Genomic DNA, 20,014 nt, shown 5'->3' with positions numbered 1-20,014 from the left:
GCTTATTTTTATAGTATGTTTTTAACAAATTACTTTTTGGTATATTCTATTGATCCAGATTGATGAGCATCACGTGCCTGTCGAAAATTTGGAATTTCACTAATGATTTTCTATATTGGTTGTTTTTTCTATATCCATTTTTTTCTTACAGAGTGTTGTGTTAATAGAAGATGTCTAATATATTTTGTTGAATTTATTTACTACTTTGCAAGACTCAGAACTACTCAAAGCTTGACATTTTGTGTAAACCTTATTGATTAAAGCACATATATCAAGTTGTTTGGTGTTTGTGTTGTTGTCTCATTGGTTTATACAGCCTAAATCTCATTTTCCATAAACAAAAAGACAGTCAGAAATTGGTAATTAAAATAAACAAGACAGTGCTTTTACGATTTGAATTGATCCATAATATGGTTCTCTTCCTTGCAACGCAACATACGGGTATCTGAGTCACTCTGTTTGTCAATATCTATCAGAGCCAAACAGACAAAGAACAGGGAACCAGTCTAAATTTGTATGTCTACAATAACCGAAGGCAATCAATACCTCAATAATTAATTACCAAAATAGCAAAATATAAAAAAAAAATACAGACAGCATGTTAATCATTTATTTGTCAATTGGACAGATATAAGTATAAACAGATTACATACATAATCAAGGCAAATACACAAATTAATAGATACAAAACCTTACAAAGCAGACAAAGAAAGCAAAGCACAAAAGACAAACATATATGAATAAAGACAACAATAAAAAAAGTTCATTTGCCGCTCTTCATTAATGAATAGTATGAACCATTCTCTAATGGGTTTTAGAGAGAGGGGAGAATAAATGAACCATTCTCTAATGGGTTTTAGAGAGAGGGGGAATGGATGAACCATTCTCTAATGGATTTTAGAGACAGGGGGAATAAATGAACCATTCTGTAAATGGTTTTAGAGAGAGGGGGCATGAATGAACCATTCTCTAATGGGTTTTAGAGACAGGGGGAATAAATTAACCATTCTCTAATGGGTTTAAGAGAGAGTGGAAAATAAATGCACTCCATGAGCTGCAGAACAAAGTTGGTTTATGCGCCAACTGCATACATTTTATTTGTATTCTCAAAATTGAACAATGAAATTTAAAATAATACAATATAAAACTAAAAGTATTTTAGTACATTATGCCTTGTTAAATGTCGAGATAGCTAATTATCAATGAGCTAACCGGTGTATATAATTCAATTCATTATTAAATGTACATATTTTTATATGCATACAAATATACAAAACAATTATAACAGATACATTTTTTTTTACAGAAGCCAATATGTACAGAACAACAAAAACACCTTGTACATGTATATACACAGAATGAGCATTAACTGTCAATTTCACATTTACCGATTTGACCCAAGTTCTCATATTTGATAAACGTATATTCAGATTACAAAAAGTCTAAAAAGAACAGATAAATATGGAAAAGAAAATATAGTATTATTGTCAATGAGACAACTTTTCTCAAGAGACCAAATGACAAAGAAATTAACAACTATAGGTCACCATACGACATTCAACATTGAGCAAGGCCAATACCGCATAGTCAGCTATAAAATGGCCCGAAATGACAAATATGAAATATCGTAAATCAAAATAAACGAGAAAACTAACAGCCTAATTTATGTACAAAAAAAAATGAAAGAAAAACAAATATTTAACACAGCAACAAACGACATCCTCTGATTTACAGGCTCCTGACTTGGGACAGACACATACATACAGAATGTGACGGCTTTAATTATGTTAGCGGGATCCCAACCCTTCCCCTTACCTGTGACAGTGGTGTAACAGTACAACATAAGAACGAACTACAAAAATCAGTTGAAAAAGGCTTAACTCATCAGATGGATATATGTATCAGAATTTCGTGAGTAATGGGGATGACTTCCGAAGACCACCGACAGTCATATAACCCGATATAAAAGTAGAAATAGAAATAGAGCTTCAAGCTCGTGCAGTCGTATATTGACGAGATTTTAGGTCTGTTTGATTTACTACTGTAAATGTCGTGTTAAAGATTAATAACATATGTATATCATGTCTCTCTTGTTTCATTATTCGGCTGTGTTGACATTTTTTTTTCGTTTTAATGAATGAACCACATGCTGAACACATACGCACCTAAGTCCAATGAAGGTTATATAAAAGTTACATAAATACGGATTCAAATGAGGATAAATTGTTGACTTTCAACCCAATATTACCTTGGTCGAGGTTTCAATTTAGCTTAATTTGACGAAATTGACCAAACCGACTTCTACAAGTGAAATATAAATTTTACATTCCGCTTTAAAAAATGATTGAAATAATAAAATAAAGTCAACACGATCTTTTATTTTTTTGTCTAGTACATAGCCCCTTTAAAAATAAAACATGAATGATGAAAAAACAAAATGTACAGCAATATAGTGATTGTATTTACAATATAAAACTTCTCTGCGTTTGACCTATAAATAAAGAAATGCAGAGGTTACGCATATTTTGGCTAAACAATTAAAACTTTGAATTTCTTCAATAATTTCAAAACCCTAAAAAAAACTACCAGTAATAGGAGTTTATGTTTGTTCATAAGACCTGTCTAAAATTTTGATGATTTAAGGATGTTCGCTTCTCTTGTTTTTTAAATTTGCCAGATATTCGGAATCCTCTGGTTTTATCCATTTAGTACCATTAAAAAATGTTCCCCGCTAACCCCTATTTCATTTCATTATTTTATCATATATAAATTAAAAAGCCATATTTGAAAATCTTATAAAATACTTGTTATTTTTTCATATTTTTTGTAAGAAAAAGGGTGCCAATATTAAATGAAAGAAAAGTCTAGAGAGAATTATTTCCCGCCAAATTTTCAATGACTTAAATCTCCAATAACAAGCACACGGACCTTTCATTTATTCTACTTTTTTAGTCCCTGTATTTATATACTATCAATTGATAACATTCTTTTAAAAAGCTTGTTATTTTGAAACAGAGTACCGAACATCCTTAAAGCATATGATTATTAACAAAAAAGTTCCAGTTCTTTTGTTTGGGGGCCAAAAAAATACATTAGCAATGCTTCCATGACACTTTCGAAAAATATTCAATTGTGATACAATAATGATGAATCGAAAGAAAAGTGTCTTCCGGTCTTACATGTTTCCATCAACACTTTTTGGATTTACATTTGCCAACACATGCTTATTGTGTTCCTGTGTGATATATGTCAATATACAGGTTAGGTTGTTCTTCAAATGTCAGTTTTACCACCAAAAACATCCAACATTAGATACAAATCATTATCTCCACACAAATAATACTGCAGTTAGAACTCCAAACAGTTTCCAGTTGAGGTTTAATCTCGTGAAGCCACTTCCCATATCTGAAACGAAACATAAAACGTTGGTTGTTAAGGATGTACACCTCTGAGGAGCCAAAAATTCCTAGAATTAAACTTTTTTTTTTAACCTGATTTTTGGGTTTATATGATTGTAAAAAGATAATTGGTGAAGAAAAAATCTTATGGTGGTGCACTTCTTTTTTTTTGCTACAGCCATTTGAAAGTATCCAATTTTGCTGGTTTTCCCATTTTTCATCAATTTTTACCTATTTTTGGGCTATTATCGTGAAAAAATCACAATTCCACAATTTTCAATAAAGATAAAGTGGACCAATCTGAATAAATTTAACTAAAAAAACTATAGGTAGGTGTTAATATAAGAAAGTTTTATCATATTTTGATGGTTTTATGTGTCAAATTTACCATACTGTCAATTTGTAAATTTGTGATTTTTTTCAGTTTTAAGAACACAATGCATATTATTTCAACTTTTTTGTTTTAAATGATTGAAAAAATACATATCTAAGAAATTTGAAAAAAATAAAAATGATATGGGATATACATGAATCTGTTAAAATCATTTTTTGTACCCCTCACCCATTTTCTCAAAATTTTGGCTAAAAAGACTGACTTTATTGGTCGTAAAATTTGAAAAATTGATTACTCAAAAACTAATTATTGTAAATACACAATTTTTTCACAGAGTTAAGTTTAATTATAAAATTTTTAAAATTCATTGATATTTTCCTCTTGTATCACATGTTTTGGAAATAATTCCAGAACGAGATTTCAACGAGACTGAAACGTCAGAAGAATACATCCTTAAATAGACCTTTTATTTGGAAACCATGACTTCTGTTGGAGAAAACATAAAACGTTGGTTGTTAGATAGACCTTTTATTTGGAAAATATGACTTTCGGTGGAGAAAACGTAAAACGTTGGTGTCTTGAATTTTCCCAAAGTTCATTTAAATGTATGTTTGTAAATCATTATCTAAAATAAACAAAAACTGAACCTTTAATCACATAAGATAATAGGATTGGATATGACTGCCAATGAGACAACCATTCACTAGACGCACAATGACGTATATAAGCTAAGGCAACTATATATCACCTTATGAATGATATTTCTGATAATGAAGACCGTCTATATAATAAATAAATAGTTGGTTTATCTACACTTTCTTTACTCGATTTCAAAAGTAACCTGACGTATCTCCTATCATCAATATTGAAGATTAAGGATGTTTGCTCCTCTTGTTTTTGTATTTTTGCCAGATTTTCGGAATCCTTTGGTTTTATCTATGTATTGTCATTAAGGAATTTTTGCCTGCTAACCCCTAAAATCCTTGTTTTTTTTCATAGTTTTTGAAACTAAAAAGCGACCAATGTTAAAAGTATGAAAACTCTATCTCGAAAACATGCACACGGACCCTTAATTTTTTTCTGCTTTTTTTTTTTGTTCCTTTATTTATATACTCTCATTTTGGAACAGTCTTTTAAAAAGATTGTTATTTTGAAACAGACTAGCGAACATCCCTAATATCATTTTGTGTTGATTTGCCAGAACATTATCGTTCATGCCCAAAACCATGAACGTTATCTTGTTTTTCACAAGCTGAGTCAAAAAGCTTAACAAAGAAATTATGTAATTATTTAAAGGCGGTATTGAAATTAAGATCGCAAATTATCAGTTTAAATGTTGTACAAATGTATGTGTTATATTTTAAGCCATCTCTGCATTATTTCATTGTTCTCTGTATTCTGTCATATTTGTCATATATGTATATACCGTGTTATTTTACTAAAACAATGTTGTTGCTAATGCAATAAAGATTCATGCATTAGGTAATTGTTTAATGATAAAAAAAAAAACTGATAGAATGACCGCTTTCAGTTATCCATTCATGACACAAATTCGGTGCACGTACAGTAGAACACAAAAAGTAAAGAAACAACGCTTTAATATCGCCATACCTGTTACCTGCTTTTCATTTATGAAAGTACGGATTTCAAGCACAGGGTCTCGTCTCGGTTAGCAGATATAAATATGTTTTTTCAATCATGGTACTTTTATTTATATTTCGCATTTCCTGTCTATTTCTATTGCACCAAGATGTGTATGTTTAATTGCAATGTACTGTTTACTAACCATATCAGTAACCAGAACAATCATAGATGACTTTCTTCAGAAATGATTCTTTGATCAGAATCATACATACAAAAATATAAATTTACACAATTTTTTACTTACTTAAAGCTGTACAATTATACATAAAAATCATTCCGGAGCAAGTGGAATAAACCGCAGCTGTCAACTAGATAACGTTTTAACACTCATTTTCTACGTTTATTTCATACACCACCTTATTGAAGGTAGTCATTGTTCTATCCTTTACAGTATGCAATTCTATAGGTTTCACTCGAATTCCTTATACTACCTTACATAGATATGTCTATATTTACTCCGTATTGCAGTCTCACAAATAAAAAGATAATTCTCAAAAGCCGACTTGTCATTTTGTAAACAGATTTAATTAGTTACTATTTTTTTGTTTGCAATGCAGTGTCGGTTTGTCGGGTTATTTTTCGACTTATGAGTTTGAATATGTTTTTGGTATCGTTCGCCTCTCTATTACTTTTTCTGATTCTGTGGTTTTAAGTTTTTCAGTAGTCGATAAAAATCCTAATGTAATAGTTAAAGTACCGTTTATTTTTCATACATCTCTTATATTTTTATATAAGTATGACACATTAACCACTGTGACAGTTTTATAGTTCACAAACATTTGTATATCTTAAAAATTAAAGTTATACATACCCAAGTTAATATAGCCTGAAATATATGAATATAAACATCAAATAGTTGCAAAAAAGAGCTTTGATTATACTTCCGATTAGTGGTTGTCTTGTTATAACAGTTCTTACGTAGGGAACAACCATTTAACTTCATAACATTTTTTCTAGTTTTTTTGACGCTATCAATCAAATTATTTATTTCTAAAATTTAACACTATAAGGTATGGGGAAAATCTGAATCCGGAAAAAACATTTTGTCATCTGCTTGACCATTTTCTACATCTTTTTTAACCATTATTGCAGCAATTTTAACACGAAAAGAACTAGAAGCTATCCATTCCCAACAAATCAGTATTGGTTGATACGACGTATACATAAAGAAAGAAAAAGTGATTATAATTTAGTAATTTTCTACAAATCATTTTTTACCTTTGCATGGACATCCTTGAGATTCACACGAGGTCGTGTCTGTATCATTCCCAGTGCAATATGTCCCGCCATTTGTCGGTACAGGGTTTGTACAAGTTCTCTCCCTTAACAATACGTGTCCGTGACAGCTGTATGGACAAGCACTCCAGGATGACCACGATGACCATCCTCCATCAACTGTTATGTAAAAATATGTTTGATAATTTGTTTGAAAATAGGGAGAATTTGTGTGATTGCCAATGAGACAACTTTCCACCAAATAGTTCAAATAAAGTGGAGTTAGATAATTATTGGGGCAACCGTACGACCTTTAACAATGAAAAAACCCATAACGCATAGTCGGCCATAAAAGGCCCCGACATGAAAAATAAGAAGCAATGCAATTGAGATTTCAACAGCCTAAAAATACAATTTTAGGAAAAACAAAAATGAAAGACAAGAACCATCGACAACCACTGAACTACAGGTTCCTTGTTAGTTTTTGGTTTGAAAAGAAACGCGTTGCCTCATATAATTATGAAATTACAATTATCATCCCTTTTAATCATTATCATGTCAATTATATAGCACAAATAGAAATATCCCTTAACTTACAAATCAGTATTAGTTGCCACAATGTCTTCATACAGAACTAATTAATCGATTTCCTACTAATAAATTGTTCTTTACCTATGCATGGACATCCAAGGGCTTCACATGAGGCCGTGTCTGTTTCATTTCCAATGCAGTATTTCCCGCCATTTTGTGGCATAGGGTTTGTACAATTTCTCCTTCTCGACAAAATCTCTCCGTCGCAGTTGTCAGGACAATCACTCCAAGATGACCATGATGTCCAGTTTCCATTCACTTAATAAAATGATCAGATGTAACAATATATTATATAACTATATACACAATTGATTTAAATAAAACATTTTGTTCTTCCCTCGCTGGGATTCGAACTCATGCTATTGGGAAATCAAGACAACACCGCCTGCACTGTTTTAAGTGCTCTAGACCACGCAGCCACCTAGACAGAACTAACAATTCAGCTTTCGGTGGCCTAGTGTTACCTTTCCTCGTCGGTAGCATCTAGAGTTGTAACACAGTACATAATATATTAGGCATGACGATGGCATTGATTGTAGATTAGCTAAACTTTCTATCGTAAAGGATCGTAAGATGGAATTGATTGAAGATTAGCTAAACTTTCTATCGTAAAGAATCGTAAGATGGAATTAATTGCAGATTAGCTAAATTATCTATCGCAAAGGATCGTAAGATGGAATTGTTCGCAGATTAGCTAAATTATCTATCATAAACGATCGTAAGATGGAATTGATTGCAGATTAGCTAAATTATCTATCGTAAAGGATCGTAAGATGGAATTGATTGAAGATTAGCTAAACTTTCTATCGTAAAGAATCGTAAGATGGAATTGATTGAAGATTAGCTAAATTATCTATCGTAAAGAATCGTAAGATGGAATTGATTGCAGATTAGCTAAAATATCTATCGTAAAGGATCGTAAGATGGAATTGATTGCAGATTAGCTAAAATATCTATCGTAAAGGATCGTAAGATGGAATTGATTGCAGATTAGCTAAAATATCTATCGTAAAGGATCGTAAGATGGAATTGATTGCAGATTAGCTAAATTATCTATCGTAAAGGATCGCAAGATGGAATTGATTGCAGATTAGCTAAATTATCTATCGTAAAGGATCGTAAGATGGAATTGATTGCAGATTAGCTAAATTATCTATCGTAAAGGATAGTAAGATGGAATTGATTGCATATTAGCTAAATTATCTATCGTAAAGGATAGTAAGATGGAATTGATTGCATATTAGCTAAATAACCTTTCGTAAAGGATCGTAAGTAGCAGTCGTAAAGATACATTATAGAAGTTTGAAGATTGGTTGCTACTTTTTTCAATTTTTCAATTTTTAATTCAATTTAACCATTTATATTTTTAATATTAAGAATGTTTTTGAATCTCAATGTTGCATTATACATGTGTTTAAATTATTTATATCTTGCAATCGTATTTTCGTGTAGAAAAACAATGCTTAACTCAGTAAACCAAAACAATCAGAAAATATGATGATCAAACTGTTAAATTATTACTCGTTTTTTTAATATTTATCTTTATATGTATAAAAAATTTTTATTTATTTGTTTTTGTATATAGCTTTAGATTTGAGAAGTGCAATCTTATTCGAATCTTATCCCATGAGTGAATTTTTCCTTTTTATTCGAATCTCATCCCAAGAGTGCAGTTTTCCTTATCCGAATCTTTCTCCATGAATGATTGTTTTCCTTCTTATCCAAATCCTATCCCATTAGTGTATTTTTCATTATCCGAATCTTATCCCATGTGTGTATATTTTTCCTTTTTATCCGAATCTTATCCGATTAATTTATTTTTCATTTTCCGAATCTTAGTCCATAAATGTATTTCTCCTTCGTATCCGATTTTTTATCCCATGAGTGTATTTTTCCTTATCCGATTCTTATCCAATGAATGCGTTTTTTTCTTTGTATCCGAATCTTATCCCATGAATGTATCTTTCCTTATCTGAATCTTATCCCATGAGTGCGTTTTGTTTTCTTTTTATCCGAATCTTATCCCATCAATGTATTTTTCCTTTTTACCCACTTTCTATCCCTTAGATGCATTTTTCCTTATCTTAGTCTTATCTGATGAGTGTATTTTCCCTTTTTATCGGAATCCTTTCCTATTAGTGTATTTTCTTTGCTATCCGAATCTTATCCCATTAGTGGTTTTTTTCCTTATCCGAATCTTATCCCATGAATATATTTCTCCTTCGTATCCGAATTTTATTCCATGAGTGTATTTTTCCTTATCCTAATCTTATCCCATGAGTGTATTTTTCCTTTTTACCGGAATTTTATCCCATGAGTGCATTTTTCCTTTTTTTCCAAATTTCATCCTATAAGCGTATTTTCCTTCTTATCCTAATCTTGTCCCATGAGTGTATTTTTCCTCTCCGAATCACTTTTTTCTAATCAAGTCATTAAATGTCCCACTTTAATAAAACAGTTTATTATATGATATAAGTTTTGCTCATTTTGCAAGGTTATATAACGTGATGAATTTGTTTACGTTTGCATACTTTCTCTGTATTGAGATTTTCCGTCATTGACATTTATACCACAATTCAGATTTCTTATATAACTGAAACTAATAGTAAAATAAATTGGTAATTTACCTGGACATTGTGCTGTTTGACATGACTTGAACTCTATATCATTTCCTTGGCATTCGGTTCCATTGTTCTCAGAAGCCGGATTTGAGCATGATCTGGTACGATTTAGATATTCATCATTACAAGTTTCCGGACAACTTGTCCATGATGTCCAAGTTGACCATTGTCCATTCACTATTGGAAAATAAATATCAACATGCCTTTGTTAGATTGTAACACTCTGTCTAACTTCAATTGACCCAGTCATATAACAATTACATTCATTTATGTTCATCGTAAATCTATCAAGTTTGATGGCGGACAGTTTTTACCTGACCACTGAACTTAATTCTAGTAAAGCAAGCGGATTTTTACAATTTATGAACGGTAAGTGTTTTGCTCATTATGAAAGGTTGTATAATTCAATAAAGTTGTTCATATCCTCATTCTTTCACTATAATTAGTTTTTTGTATCATTGACAAATATACCACAATTCCTAGTTGTTATATAGATTAAACTAAATGAAAAATAGTTTGGCTAGTTACCTGGACATTGTGCTGCTTGACAAGAAATATACTCTATATCATTTCCCTGGCAATCTGTCCCATTGTTTTCAGACTCTGGGTTTGAGCAGGATCTGGTACGACTTAAGGTTTCACCATTGCACGTTTCCGGACAGCTTGTCCATGATGTCCAAGTTGTCCATCCTCCATTCACTGTTTAAAATAAATATCAACATGTCTTTGTTAGATTGTTCAATGTTTTGCCTGACCCAATTTTAATCAGTCATATTAAAACCAAATTCATTTATGTTCATCTTACTTACTACTATCTTTTCTACCTAACTGTGATTGCAGCAATTCTGACTTGACCAGTTAACTTCACTTTTGTTATGCGAAGGCCGCTTACAGTTTGTGATACGGTATGCATTTTGCTCATTATGAAAGGTTGTATCAACCAATAATGTTTTTATATCCTCATTCTTTCACTAAAATGAGTTCTTCTTTTATTGACCAAGATACCACAATTTGTACTTGGTATATAAGTTAAACTAAAAGGGAAATAACTTGGTAACATACCTGGACATTGTGCTGCTTGACAAGACATAAACTCTATATCATTTTCCTGGCAATCTGTCCCATTGTTTACAGAGGCTGGATTTGAGCATGATCTGGTACGATTTAAGGTTTCATCGTTACACGTTTCCGGACAGCTTGTCCATGATGTCCAAGTTGTCCATCCTCCATTCACTGTATATAAATAATTTCAATATAATTTTAATAATGTTTAATGTCTTGTCTCACTCATACTGAATTAGTCATGTATCAATCACATTCATGTTTGTCCACCTTAGTTTTTATCATCTTTTCTATCAAGTTGTGATGACGGACAGTTCTTACTTGACCAATTAACTTCACTTTTGTTATGCAGAGGCCGTTAACAGTACGTGATACGGTATGTGTTTTGTTCATTATAAAAGTTTGTATAATTCAATAAAGTTGTTTATATCCTCAATTACAAATATACTACAATTCCTAGTTGTTAAATAGGTTAAACTAAGAGGAGAATAATGTGGTTATATACCTGGACATTGTGCTGCTTGACAAGACATGAACTCTATATAATTTCCCTGACAATCTGTTCCATTGTTCTCAGAAGCCGGATTTGAGCATGATCTGGTACGATTTAAAGTTTCATCATCGCACGTTTCCGGGCAGCTTGTCCATGATGTCCAAGTTGACCATCCTCCATTTACTATTGGAAAATAAATATCAACATGCCTTTATTAGATCCTAACTCTCTGTCTAACTTCAATTAACCCAGTCACATAACGATCACATTCATGTAAGTCCATCGTAAACATTTTTGATTGCGGACAGGTTTTTTCTTGACCACTGAACGGTAAGCGTTTTGCTCATTATGAAAAGTTGTATATTTCAATAAATGCAAGCGACTTTTATACAATTCATGAACGGTATGCATTTTGTTAATTTTGAAAGGCTGTCAAATCCTTTAAAGTTGTTCATATCCTCATTGTTTATATATATTTAATTCTTGATTTAATGAAAATCTTACCAAATTCCTAATTTTATATGGGTGGACCTGAAAGAAAAATAGTTTGACTATATACCTGGACATTGTGCTGTTTGACACGACATGAACTCTATATCATTTCCTTGACATTCTGTCCCATTGTTTTCAGAGGCTGGATTTGAGCAGGATCTGGTACGATTTAAAGTTTCACCATTGCACGTTTCCGGACAGCTTGTCCATGATGTCCAAGTTGTCCACCCTCCATTCACTGTTAAAAAAATTACAATATATCTTTGTTACATTGTACAGTATATTGCCATCAAACTCAACTTTTCATACAACAATCATATTTATGTTTATCCATCTTAGATTTTTAATCTTTCTATGAGGTTTCGATTGCGGACTGTTGTAGCATACATAGGAGAAAAGTCTCGAATCGATCGAATACCTTTTTCTCAATTTTGAATATATGTGATTCTTATTTTTTACTCCAATATATGCTATATTATCTAAATGCGTACATCACATTGAAAACTTTAATTAACCCTAATTGGTCATTAAAAGTATCAAGAATCAGTTTTTTATCCCTTTGTGAATGTGATTTTACAACATGCTTTGAATTTCATATTTGTTGAAAAATCTCTTAATGTATTAAGCTTTTTCTTAATAATAACTATTTAACTAAACAAGCAATACGTTTGATGTATTTCTTACCTGGACATTTTGCAGTGTAACATGAAATTGTTTCCGATGTGTTTCCTTGGCAAACTGTTCCGTTATTTTCTGGAGAAGGATTTGTGCAGGATCTAGTCCTAATAAGGTCCTCATCAGTGCAAGTTTCTGGACAATCACTCCAGACAGACCATCCGGTCCATCCACCATTAACTTAAATAGAAAATATATACAATAAGTTATATTTCTATTTTTAAGGTTGAAATTGAAACGACTAACTCCAGATAAAACAATGGCATGGAACTCACAAAGTATCGTCTTTAAGCACGCCTGCCTATGAGTACTTTATTGAGTGTTTCGTGCAAAAGCTGTGGTATATGTAATATCATTTTTTCAAACTGTATGCCAAACAATTACTTTTGTTATACATGAAATTGAAATTTCTTTTTTTAATTTGTGATAACAACGGGATTCTGTCAAGTTAGCAGTTGTAAATGTAATTTTCACATTTGTTAAAAGAACAAGTCTATTTCCTTTAAGGTTGTCCTTATTGGTAACTATTTACTTAAACATATACTCGGTTTTATGTATTTCTTACCTGGACATTGTGCTGTTTGACATGACATGAACTCTATATCATTTCCTTGACATTCTGTCCCATTGTTTTCAGATGCTGGTTTTGAACATGATCTGGTACGATTTAAAGTTTCACCATTGCACGTTTCCGGACAGCTTGTCCATGATGTCCAAGTTGTCCATCCTCCATTCACTGTTTAAAATAAATATCAACATGTCTTTGTTAGATTGTTCAATGTTTTGCCTGACCCAATTTTAATCAGTCATATTAAAACCAAATTCATTTATGTTCATCTAACTTACTACTATCTTTTCTACCTAACTGTGATTGCAGCAATTCTTACTTGAACAGTTAACTTCACTTTTGTTATGCAGAGACCGTATACAGTATGTGATACGGTATGTGTTTTGTTCATTATAAAAGTTTGTATAATTCAATAAAGTTGTTTATATCCTCATTTACAAATAAACTACAATTACTAGTTGTTAAATAAGTTAAACTATTAGGAGAATAATATGGTTATATACCTGGACATTGTGCTGCTTGACAAGACATGAACTCTATATAATTTCCCTGACAATCTGTTCCATTGTTCTCAGAAGCCGGATTTGAGCATGATCTGGTACGATTTAAGGTTTCATCGTTACACGTTTCCGGACAGCTTGTCCATGATGTCCAAGTTGTCCATCCTCCATTCACTGTTTATAAATAATTTCAATATAATTTTAATAATGTTTAATGTCTTGTCTCACTCATATTGAATTAGTCATGTATCAATCACATTCATGTTTGTCCACCTTAGTTTTTATCATCTTTTCTATCAAGTTGTGATGACGGACAGTTCTTACTTGACCAATTAACTTCACTTTTGTTATGCAGAGGCCGTTAACAGTACGTGATACGGTATGTGTTTTGTTTATTATAAAAGTTTGTATAATTCAATAAAGTTGTTTATATCCTCAATTACAAATATACTACAATTCCTAGTTGTTAAATAAGTTTAACTAAGAGGAGAATAATGTGGTTATATACCTGGACATTGTGCTGCTTGACAAGACATGAACTCTATATAATTTCCCTGACAATCTGTTCCATTGTTCTCAGAAGCCGGATTTGAGCATGATCTGGTACGATTTAAAGTTTCATCATCGCACGTTTCCGGGCAGCTTGTCCATGATGTCCAAGTTGACCATCCTCCATTTACTATTGGAAAATAAATATCAACATGCCTTTATTAGATCGTAACTCTCTGTCTAACTTCAATTAACCCAGTCACATAACGATCACATTCATGTAAGTCCATCGTAAACATTTTTGATTGCGGACAGGTTTTTTCTTGACCACTGAACGGTAAGCGTTTTGCTCATTATGAAAAGTTGTATATTTCAATAAATGCAAGCGACTTTTATACAATTCATGAACGGTATGCATTTTGTTAATTATGAAAGGCTGTCAAATCCTTTAAAGTTGTTCATATCCTCATTGTTTATATATATTTAATTCTTGATTTAATGAAAATCTTACCAAATTCCTAATTTTATATGGGTGAAACTGAAAGAAAAATAGTTTGACTATATACCTGGACATTGTGCTGTTTGACACGACATGAACTCTATATCATTTCCTTGACATTCTGTCCCATTGTTTTCAGAGGCTGGATTTGAGCAGGATCTGGTACGATTTAAAGTTTCACCATTGCACGTTTCCGGACAGCTTGTCCATGATGTCCAAGTTGTCCACCCTCCATTCACTGTTAAAAAAATTACAATATATCTTTGTTACATTGTACAGTATATTGCCATCAAACTCAACTTTTCATACAACAATCATATTTATGTTTATCCATCTTAGATTTTTAATCTTTCTATGAGGTTTCGATTGCGGACTGTTGTAGCATACATAGGAGAAAAGTCGCGAATCGATCGAATACCTTTTTCTCAATTTTGAATATATGTGATTCTTATTTTTTACTCCAATATATGCTATATTATCTAAATGCGTACATCACATTGAAAACTTTAATTAACCCTAATTGGTCATTAAAAGTATCAAGAATCAGTTTTTTATCCCTTTGTGAATGTGATTTTACAACATGCTTTGAATTTCATATTTGTTGAAAAATCTCTTAATGTATTAAGCTTTTTCTTAATAATAACTATTTAACTAAACAAGCAATACGTTTGATGTATTTCTTACCTGGACATTTTGCAGTGTAACATGAAATTGTTTCCGATGTGTTTCCTTGGCAAACTGTTCCGTTATTTTCTGGAGAAGGATTTGTGCAGGATCTAGTCCTAATAAGGTCCTCATCCGTGCAAGTTTTTGGACAATCACTCCAGACAGACCATTCGGTCCATCCACCATTAACTTAAATAGAAAATATATACAATAAGTTATATTTCTATTTTTAAGGTTGGAATTGAAACGACTAACTCCAGATAAAACAATGGCATGGAACTCACAAAGTAACGTCTTTAAGCACGCCTGCCTATGAGTACTTTATTGAGTGTTTCGTGCAAAAGCTGTGGTATATGTAATATCATTTTTTCAAACTGTATGTCAAACAATTACTTTTGTTATACATGAAATTGAAATTTCTTTTTTTAATTTGTGATAACAACGGGATTCTGTCAAGTTAGCAGTTGTAAATGTAATTTTCACATTTGTTAAAAGAACAAGTCTATTTCCTTTAAGGTTGTCCTTATTGGTAACTATTTACTTAAACATATACCTGGTTTTATGTATTTCTTACCTGGACATTGTGCTGTTTGACATGAAATGAACTCTATATCATTTCCTTGACATTCTGTCCCATTGTTTTCAGATGCTGGTTTTGAACAGGATCTGGTACGATTTAAAGTTTCACCATTGCACGTTTCCGGACAGCTTGTCCATGATGTCCAAGTTGTCCATCCTCCATTCACTGTTTAAAATAAATATCAACATGTCTTTGTTAGATTGTTCAATGTTTTGCCTGACCCAATTTTAATCAGTCATATTAAAACCAAATTCATTTATGTTCATCTAACTTACTACTATCTTTTCTACCTAACTGTGATTGCAGCAATTCTTACTTGACCAGTTAACTTCACTTTTTTTATGCAGAGACCGTTAACAGTATGTGATACGGTATGTGTTTTGTTCATTATAAAAGTTTGTATAATTCAATAAAGTTGTTTATATCCTCATTTACAAATATACTACAATTACTAGTTGTTAAATAAGTTAAACTATTAGGAGAATAATGTGGTTATATACCTGGACATTGTGCTGCTTGACAAGACATGAACTCTATATAATTTCCCTGACAATCTGTTCCATTGTTCTCAGAAGCCGGATTTGAGCATGATCTGGTACGATTTAAAGTTTCATCATCGCACGTTTCCGGGCAGCTTGTCCATAATGTCCAAGTTGACCATCCTCCATTTACTATTGGAAAATAAATATCAACATGCCTTTATTAGATCGTTACTCTCTGTCTTACTTCAATTAATCCAGTCATATAACGATCACATTCATGTATGTCCATCGTAAACATTTTTGATTGCGGACAGGTTTTGTCTTGACCACTGAACGGTAAGCGTTTTGCTCATTTTGAAAAGTTGTATATTTCAATAAATGCAAGCGACTTTTTATACAATTCATGAACGGTATGCATTTTGTTAATTATGAAAAGCTGTCAAATCCTTTAAAGTTGTTCATATCCTCATTGTTTATATATATTTAATTCTTGATTTAATGAAAATCTTACCAAATTCCTAATTTTATATGGGTGAAACTGAAAGAAAAATAGTTTGACTATATACCTGGACATTGTGCTGTTTGACACGACATGAACTCTATATCATTTCCTTGACATTCTGTCCCATTGTTTTCAGAGGCTGGATTTGAGCAGGATCTGGTACGATTTAAAGTTTCACCATTACACGTTTCCAGACAGCTTGTCCATGATGTCCAAGTTGTCCATCCTCCATTCACTGTTTAAAAAATTACAATATATCTTTGTTAGATTGTACAGTATATTGCCATCAAACGCAACTTTTCATACAACAATCATTTTTATGTTTATCCATCTTAGATTTTTAATCTTTCTATGAGGTTTCGATTGCGGACTGTTGTAGCATACATAGGAGAAAAGTCTCGAATCGATCGAATACCTCTTTCTCAATTTTGAATATATGTGATTCTTATTTTTCACTCCAATATATGCTATATTATCTAAATGCGTACATCACCTTGAAAACTTTAATTAACCCTAATTGGTCATTAAAAGTATCAAGAATCAGTTTTTTATCCCTTTGTGAATGTGATTTTACAACATGCTTTGAATTTCATATTTGTTGAAAAATCTCTTAATGTATTAAGCTTTTTCTTAATAATAACTATTTAACTAAACAAGCACTACGTTTGATGTATTTCTTACCTGGACATTTTGCAGTGTAACATGAAATTGTTTCCGATGTGTTTCCTTGGCAAACTGTTCCGTTATTTTCTGGAGAAGGATTTGTGCAGGATCTAGTCCTAATAAGGTCCTCATCACTGCAAGTATCTGGACAATCACTCCAGACTGACCATTCGGTCCATCCACCATTCACTTAAATAGAAAATATATCTAATAAGTTATATTTCTATTTTTAAGGTTGCAATTGAAACGACTAACTCCAAATCATGGAACTCACAAAGTATTGTCTTTAAGCACGCCTGCCTATGAGTACTTTATGGAGTGTTTCGTGCAAAAGCTGTGGTATATGTAATATCATTTTTACAACCTGTGTGCCAAAACAATTACGTTTGTTATACATGAAATTGAAATTTCTTTTTTTAATTTGTGATAACAAAGGGATTCTGTCAAGTAAGCAGTCGTAAGTGTAATTTTATTATTTGTTAAAAAAACAAGTCTATTTCCTTTAAGGTTGTCCTTATTGGTAACTATTTACTTGAACATACACTCCGTTTTATGTATTTCTTACCTGGACATTCTGCTGTAGAACATGAAATTGTTTCCGAGGTGTTTCCTTGGCAAACTGTTCCGTTATTTTCCGGAGAAGGGTTTGTACAGGATCTAGTCCTAATGAGGTCCTCATCACTGCAAGTTTCTGGACAATCACTCCAGACAGACCATTCGGTCCATCCACCATTAACTTAAATAGAAAATATATCCAATACGTTATATTTCTATATTTACGGTTGAAATTGAAACGACTAACTCCCAATAAAACAGTGACATGGAACTCACAAAGTATTGTCTTTAAGCACGCCTGCTGATGAATACTTTATTGAGTGTTTCGTGCAATAGGTGTGGTATAGGTAATATCATTTTTACGACCTGTATGCCAAAACAATTACTTTTTTTATACATGAAATTGAAATTTCTTTTTTTAATTTGTGATAACAACGGGATTTTTTTCTGTCAAGTTAGCAGTCGTAAATGTAATTTTATTATTTGTTAAAAAAACAAGTCGTTTTCCTATAATGTTGTCCTTATTGGTAACTATTTACTTGAATATATACTCCGTTTTATGTATTTCTTACCTGGACATTTTGCTGTAGAACATGAAATTGTTTCAGAGGTGATTCCTTGGCAAACTGTTCCGTTAGTTTTCGGAGAAGGATTTGTACAGGATCTAGTCCTAACAAGGTCCTCATCACTGCAAGTATCTGGACAATCACTCCAGACTGACCATTCGCTCCATCCACCATTCACTTAAATAGAAAATATATCCAATACGTTATATTTCTATTTTTAAGGTTGCAATTGAAACGACTAACTCCAAATCATGGAACTCACAAAGTATTGTCTTTAAGCACGCCTGCCTATGAGTACTTTATGGAGTGTTTCGTGCAAAAGCTGTGGTATATGTAATATCATTTTTACAACCTGTGTGCCAAAACAATTACGTTTGTTATACATGAAATTGAAATTTCTTTTTTTAATTTGTGATAACAACGGGATTCTGTCAAGTAAGCAGTCGTAAGTGTAATTTTATTATTTGTTAAAAAAACAAGTCTATTTCCTTTAAGGTTGTCCTTATTGGTAACTATTTACTTGAACATACACTCCGTTTTATGTATTTCTTACCTGGACATTCTGCTGTAGAACATGAAATTGTTTCCGAGGTGTTTCCTTGGCAAACTGTTCCGTTATTTTCCGGAGAAGGGTTTGTACAGGATCTAGTCCTAATGAGGTCCTCATCACTGCAAGTTTCTGGACAATCACTCCAGACTGACCATTCGGTCCATCCACCATTAACTTAAATAGAAAATATATCCAATAAGTTATATTTCTATATTTACGGTTGAAATTGAAACGACTAACTCCCAATAAAACAGTGACATGGAACTCACAAAGTATTGTCTTTAAGCACGCCTGCTGATGAGTACTTTATTGAGTGTTTCGTGCAATAGGTGTGGTATATGTAATAACATTTTTACAACCTGTATGCCAAAACAATTACTTTTTTTATACATGAAATTGAAATTTCTTTTTTTAATTTGTGATAACAACGGGATTCTGTCTAGTTAGCAGTCGTAAATGTAATTTTCATATTTAAAAAAAAAAACAAGTCTATTTCCTTTAAGGTTGTCCTTATTGGTAACTATTCACTTAAACATACACTCCGTTTTATGTATTTCTTACCTGGACATTTTGCTGTAGAACATGAAACTATTTCCGAGGTGTTTCCTTGGCAAACTGTTCCGTTATTTTCCGGAGAAGGATTTGTACAGGATCTAGTCCTAATAAGGTCCTCATCACTACAAGTATCTGGACAATCACTCCAGACTGACCATTCGGTCCATCCACCATTAACTTAAATAGAAAATATATCCAATACGTTATATTTCTATTTTTAAGGTGGAAATTGAAACGACTAACTCCAGATAAAACAGTGGCATGGAACTCACGAAGTATTGTCTTTAAGAATGCCTGCCTATGAGTACTGTATT

The 20,014-nt window shown here is 32.1% G+C and overlaps 1 protein-coding gene across 1 annotated transcript in view; it reads right to left on the bottom strand.

The window, feature by feature from the left end:
* Positions 1–596: 596 nt before the first annotated feature.
* The window catches only part of LOC127719407 (SCO-spondin-like), a 30,078-nt gene continuing 10,660 nt past the window's right edge, over positions 597–20,014 (bottom strand). The window contains exons 8-29 of the mRNA XM_052225510.1: positions 19,707–19,877; positions 19,149–19,319; positions 18,040–18,210; positions 17,493–17,663; positions 16,876–17,046; positions 16,328–16,498; positions 15,822–15,992; positions 15,266–15,436; positions 14,649–14,819; positions 14,102–14,272; positions 13,597–13,767; positions 13,091–13,261; positions 12,535–12,705; positions 11,918–12,088; positions 11,371–11,541; positions 10,866–11,036; positions 10,332–10,502; positions 9,810–9,980; positions 7,264–7,440; positions 6,595–6,771; positions 6,188–6,202; positions 597–3,405 (exon numbers count right to left, since the gene is read on the bottom strand). Coding sequence (XP_052081470.1) covers positions 3,323–3,405; positions 6,188–6,202; positions 6,595–6,771; positions 7,264–7,440; positions 9,810–9,980; positions 10,332–10,502; positions 10,866–11,036; positions 11,371–11,541; positions 11,918–12,088; positions 12,535–12,705; positions 13,091–13,261; positions 13,597–13,767; positions 14,102–14,272; positions 14,649–14,819; positions 15,266–15,436; positions 15,822–15,992; positions 16,328–16,498; positions 16,876–16,903 — 2,703 coding nt within the window. The 5' untranslated portion in view covers positions 16,904–17,046; positions 17,493–17,663; positions 18,040–18,210; positions 19,149–19,319; positions 19,707–19,877 and the 3' untranslated portion in view covers positions 597–3,322. The remainder of the gene's footprint in view (positions 3,406–6,187; positions 6,203–6,594; positions 6,772–7,263; positions 7,441–9,809; positions 9,981–10,331; positions 10,503–10,865; positions 11,037–11,370; positions 11,542–11,917; positions 12,089–12,534; positions 12,706–13,090; positions 13,262–13,596; positions 13,768–14,101; positions 14,273–14,648; positions 14,820–15,265; positions 15,437–15,821; positions 15,993–16,327; positions 16,499–16,875; positions 17,047–17,492; positions 17,664–18,039; positions 18,211–19,148; positions 19,320–19,706; positions 19,878–20,014) is intronic.

This window comes from Mytilus californianus, unplaced genomic scaffold (assembly GCF_021869535.1).
Source record: "Mytilus californianus isolate M0D057914Y unplaced genomic scaffold, xbMytCali1.0.p SCAF_11, whole genome shotgun sequence".
Classification (NCBI taxonomy): Eukaryota; Metazoa; Mollusca; class Bivalvia; order Mytilida; family Mytilidae; genus Mytilus; species Mytilus californianus.
This window is presented reverse-complemented; position numbering and strand designations above follow the sequence as displayed.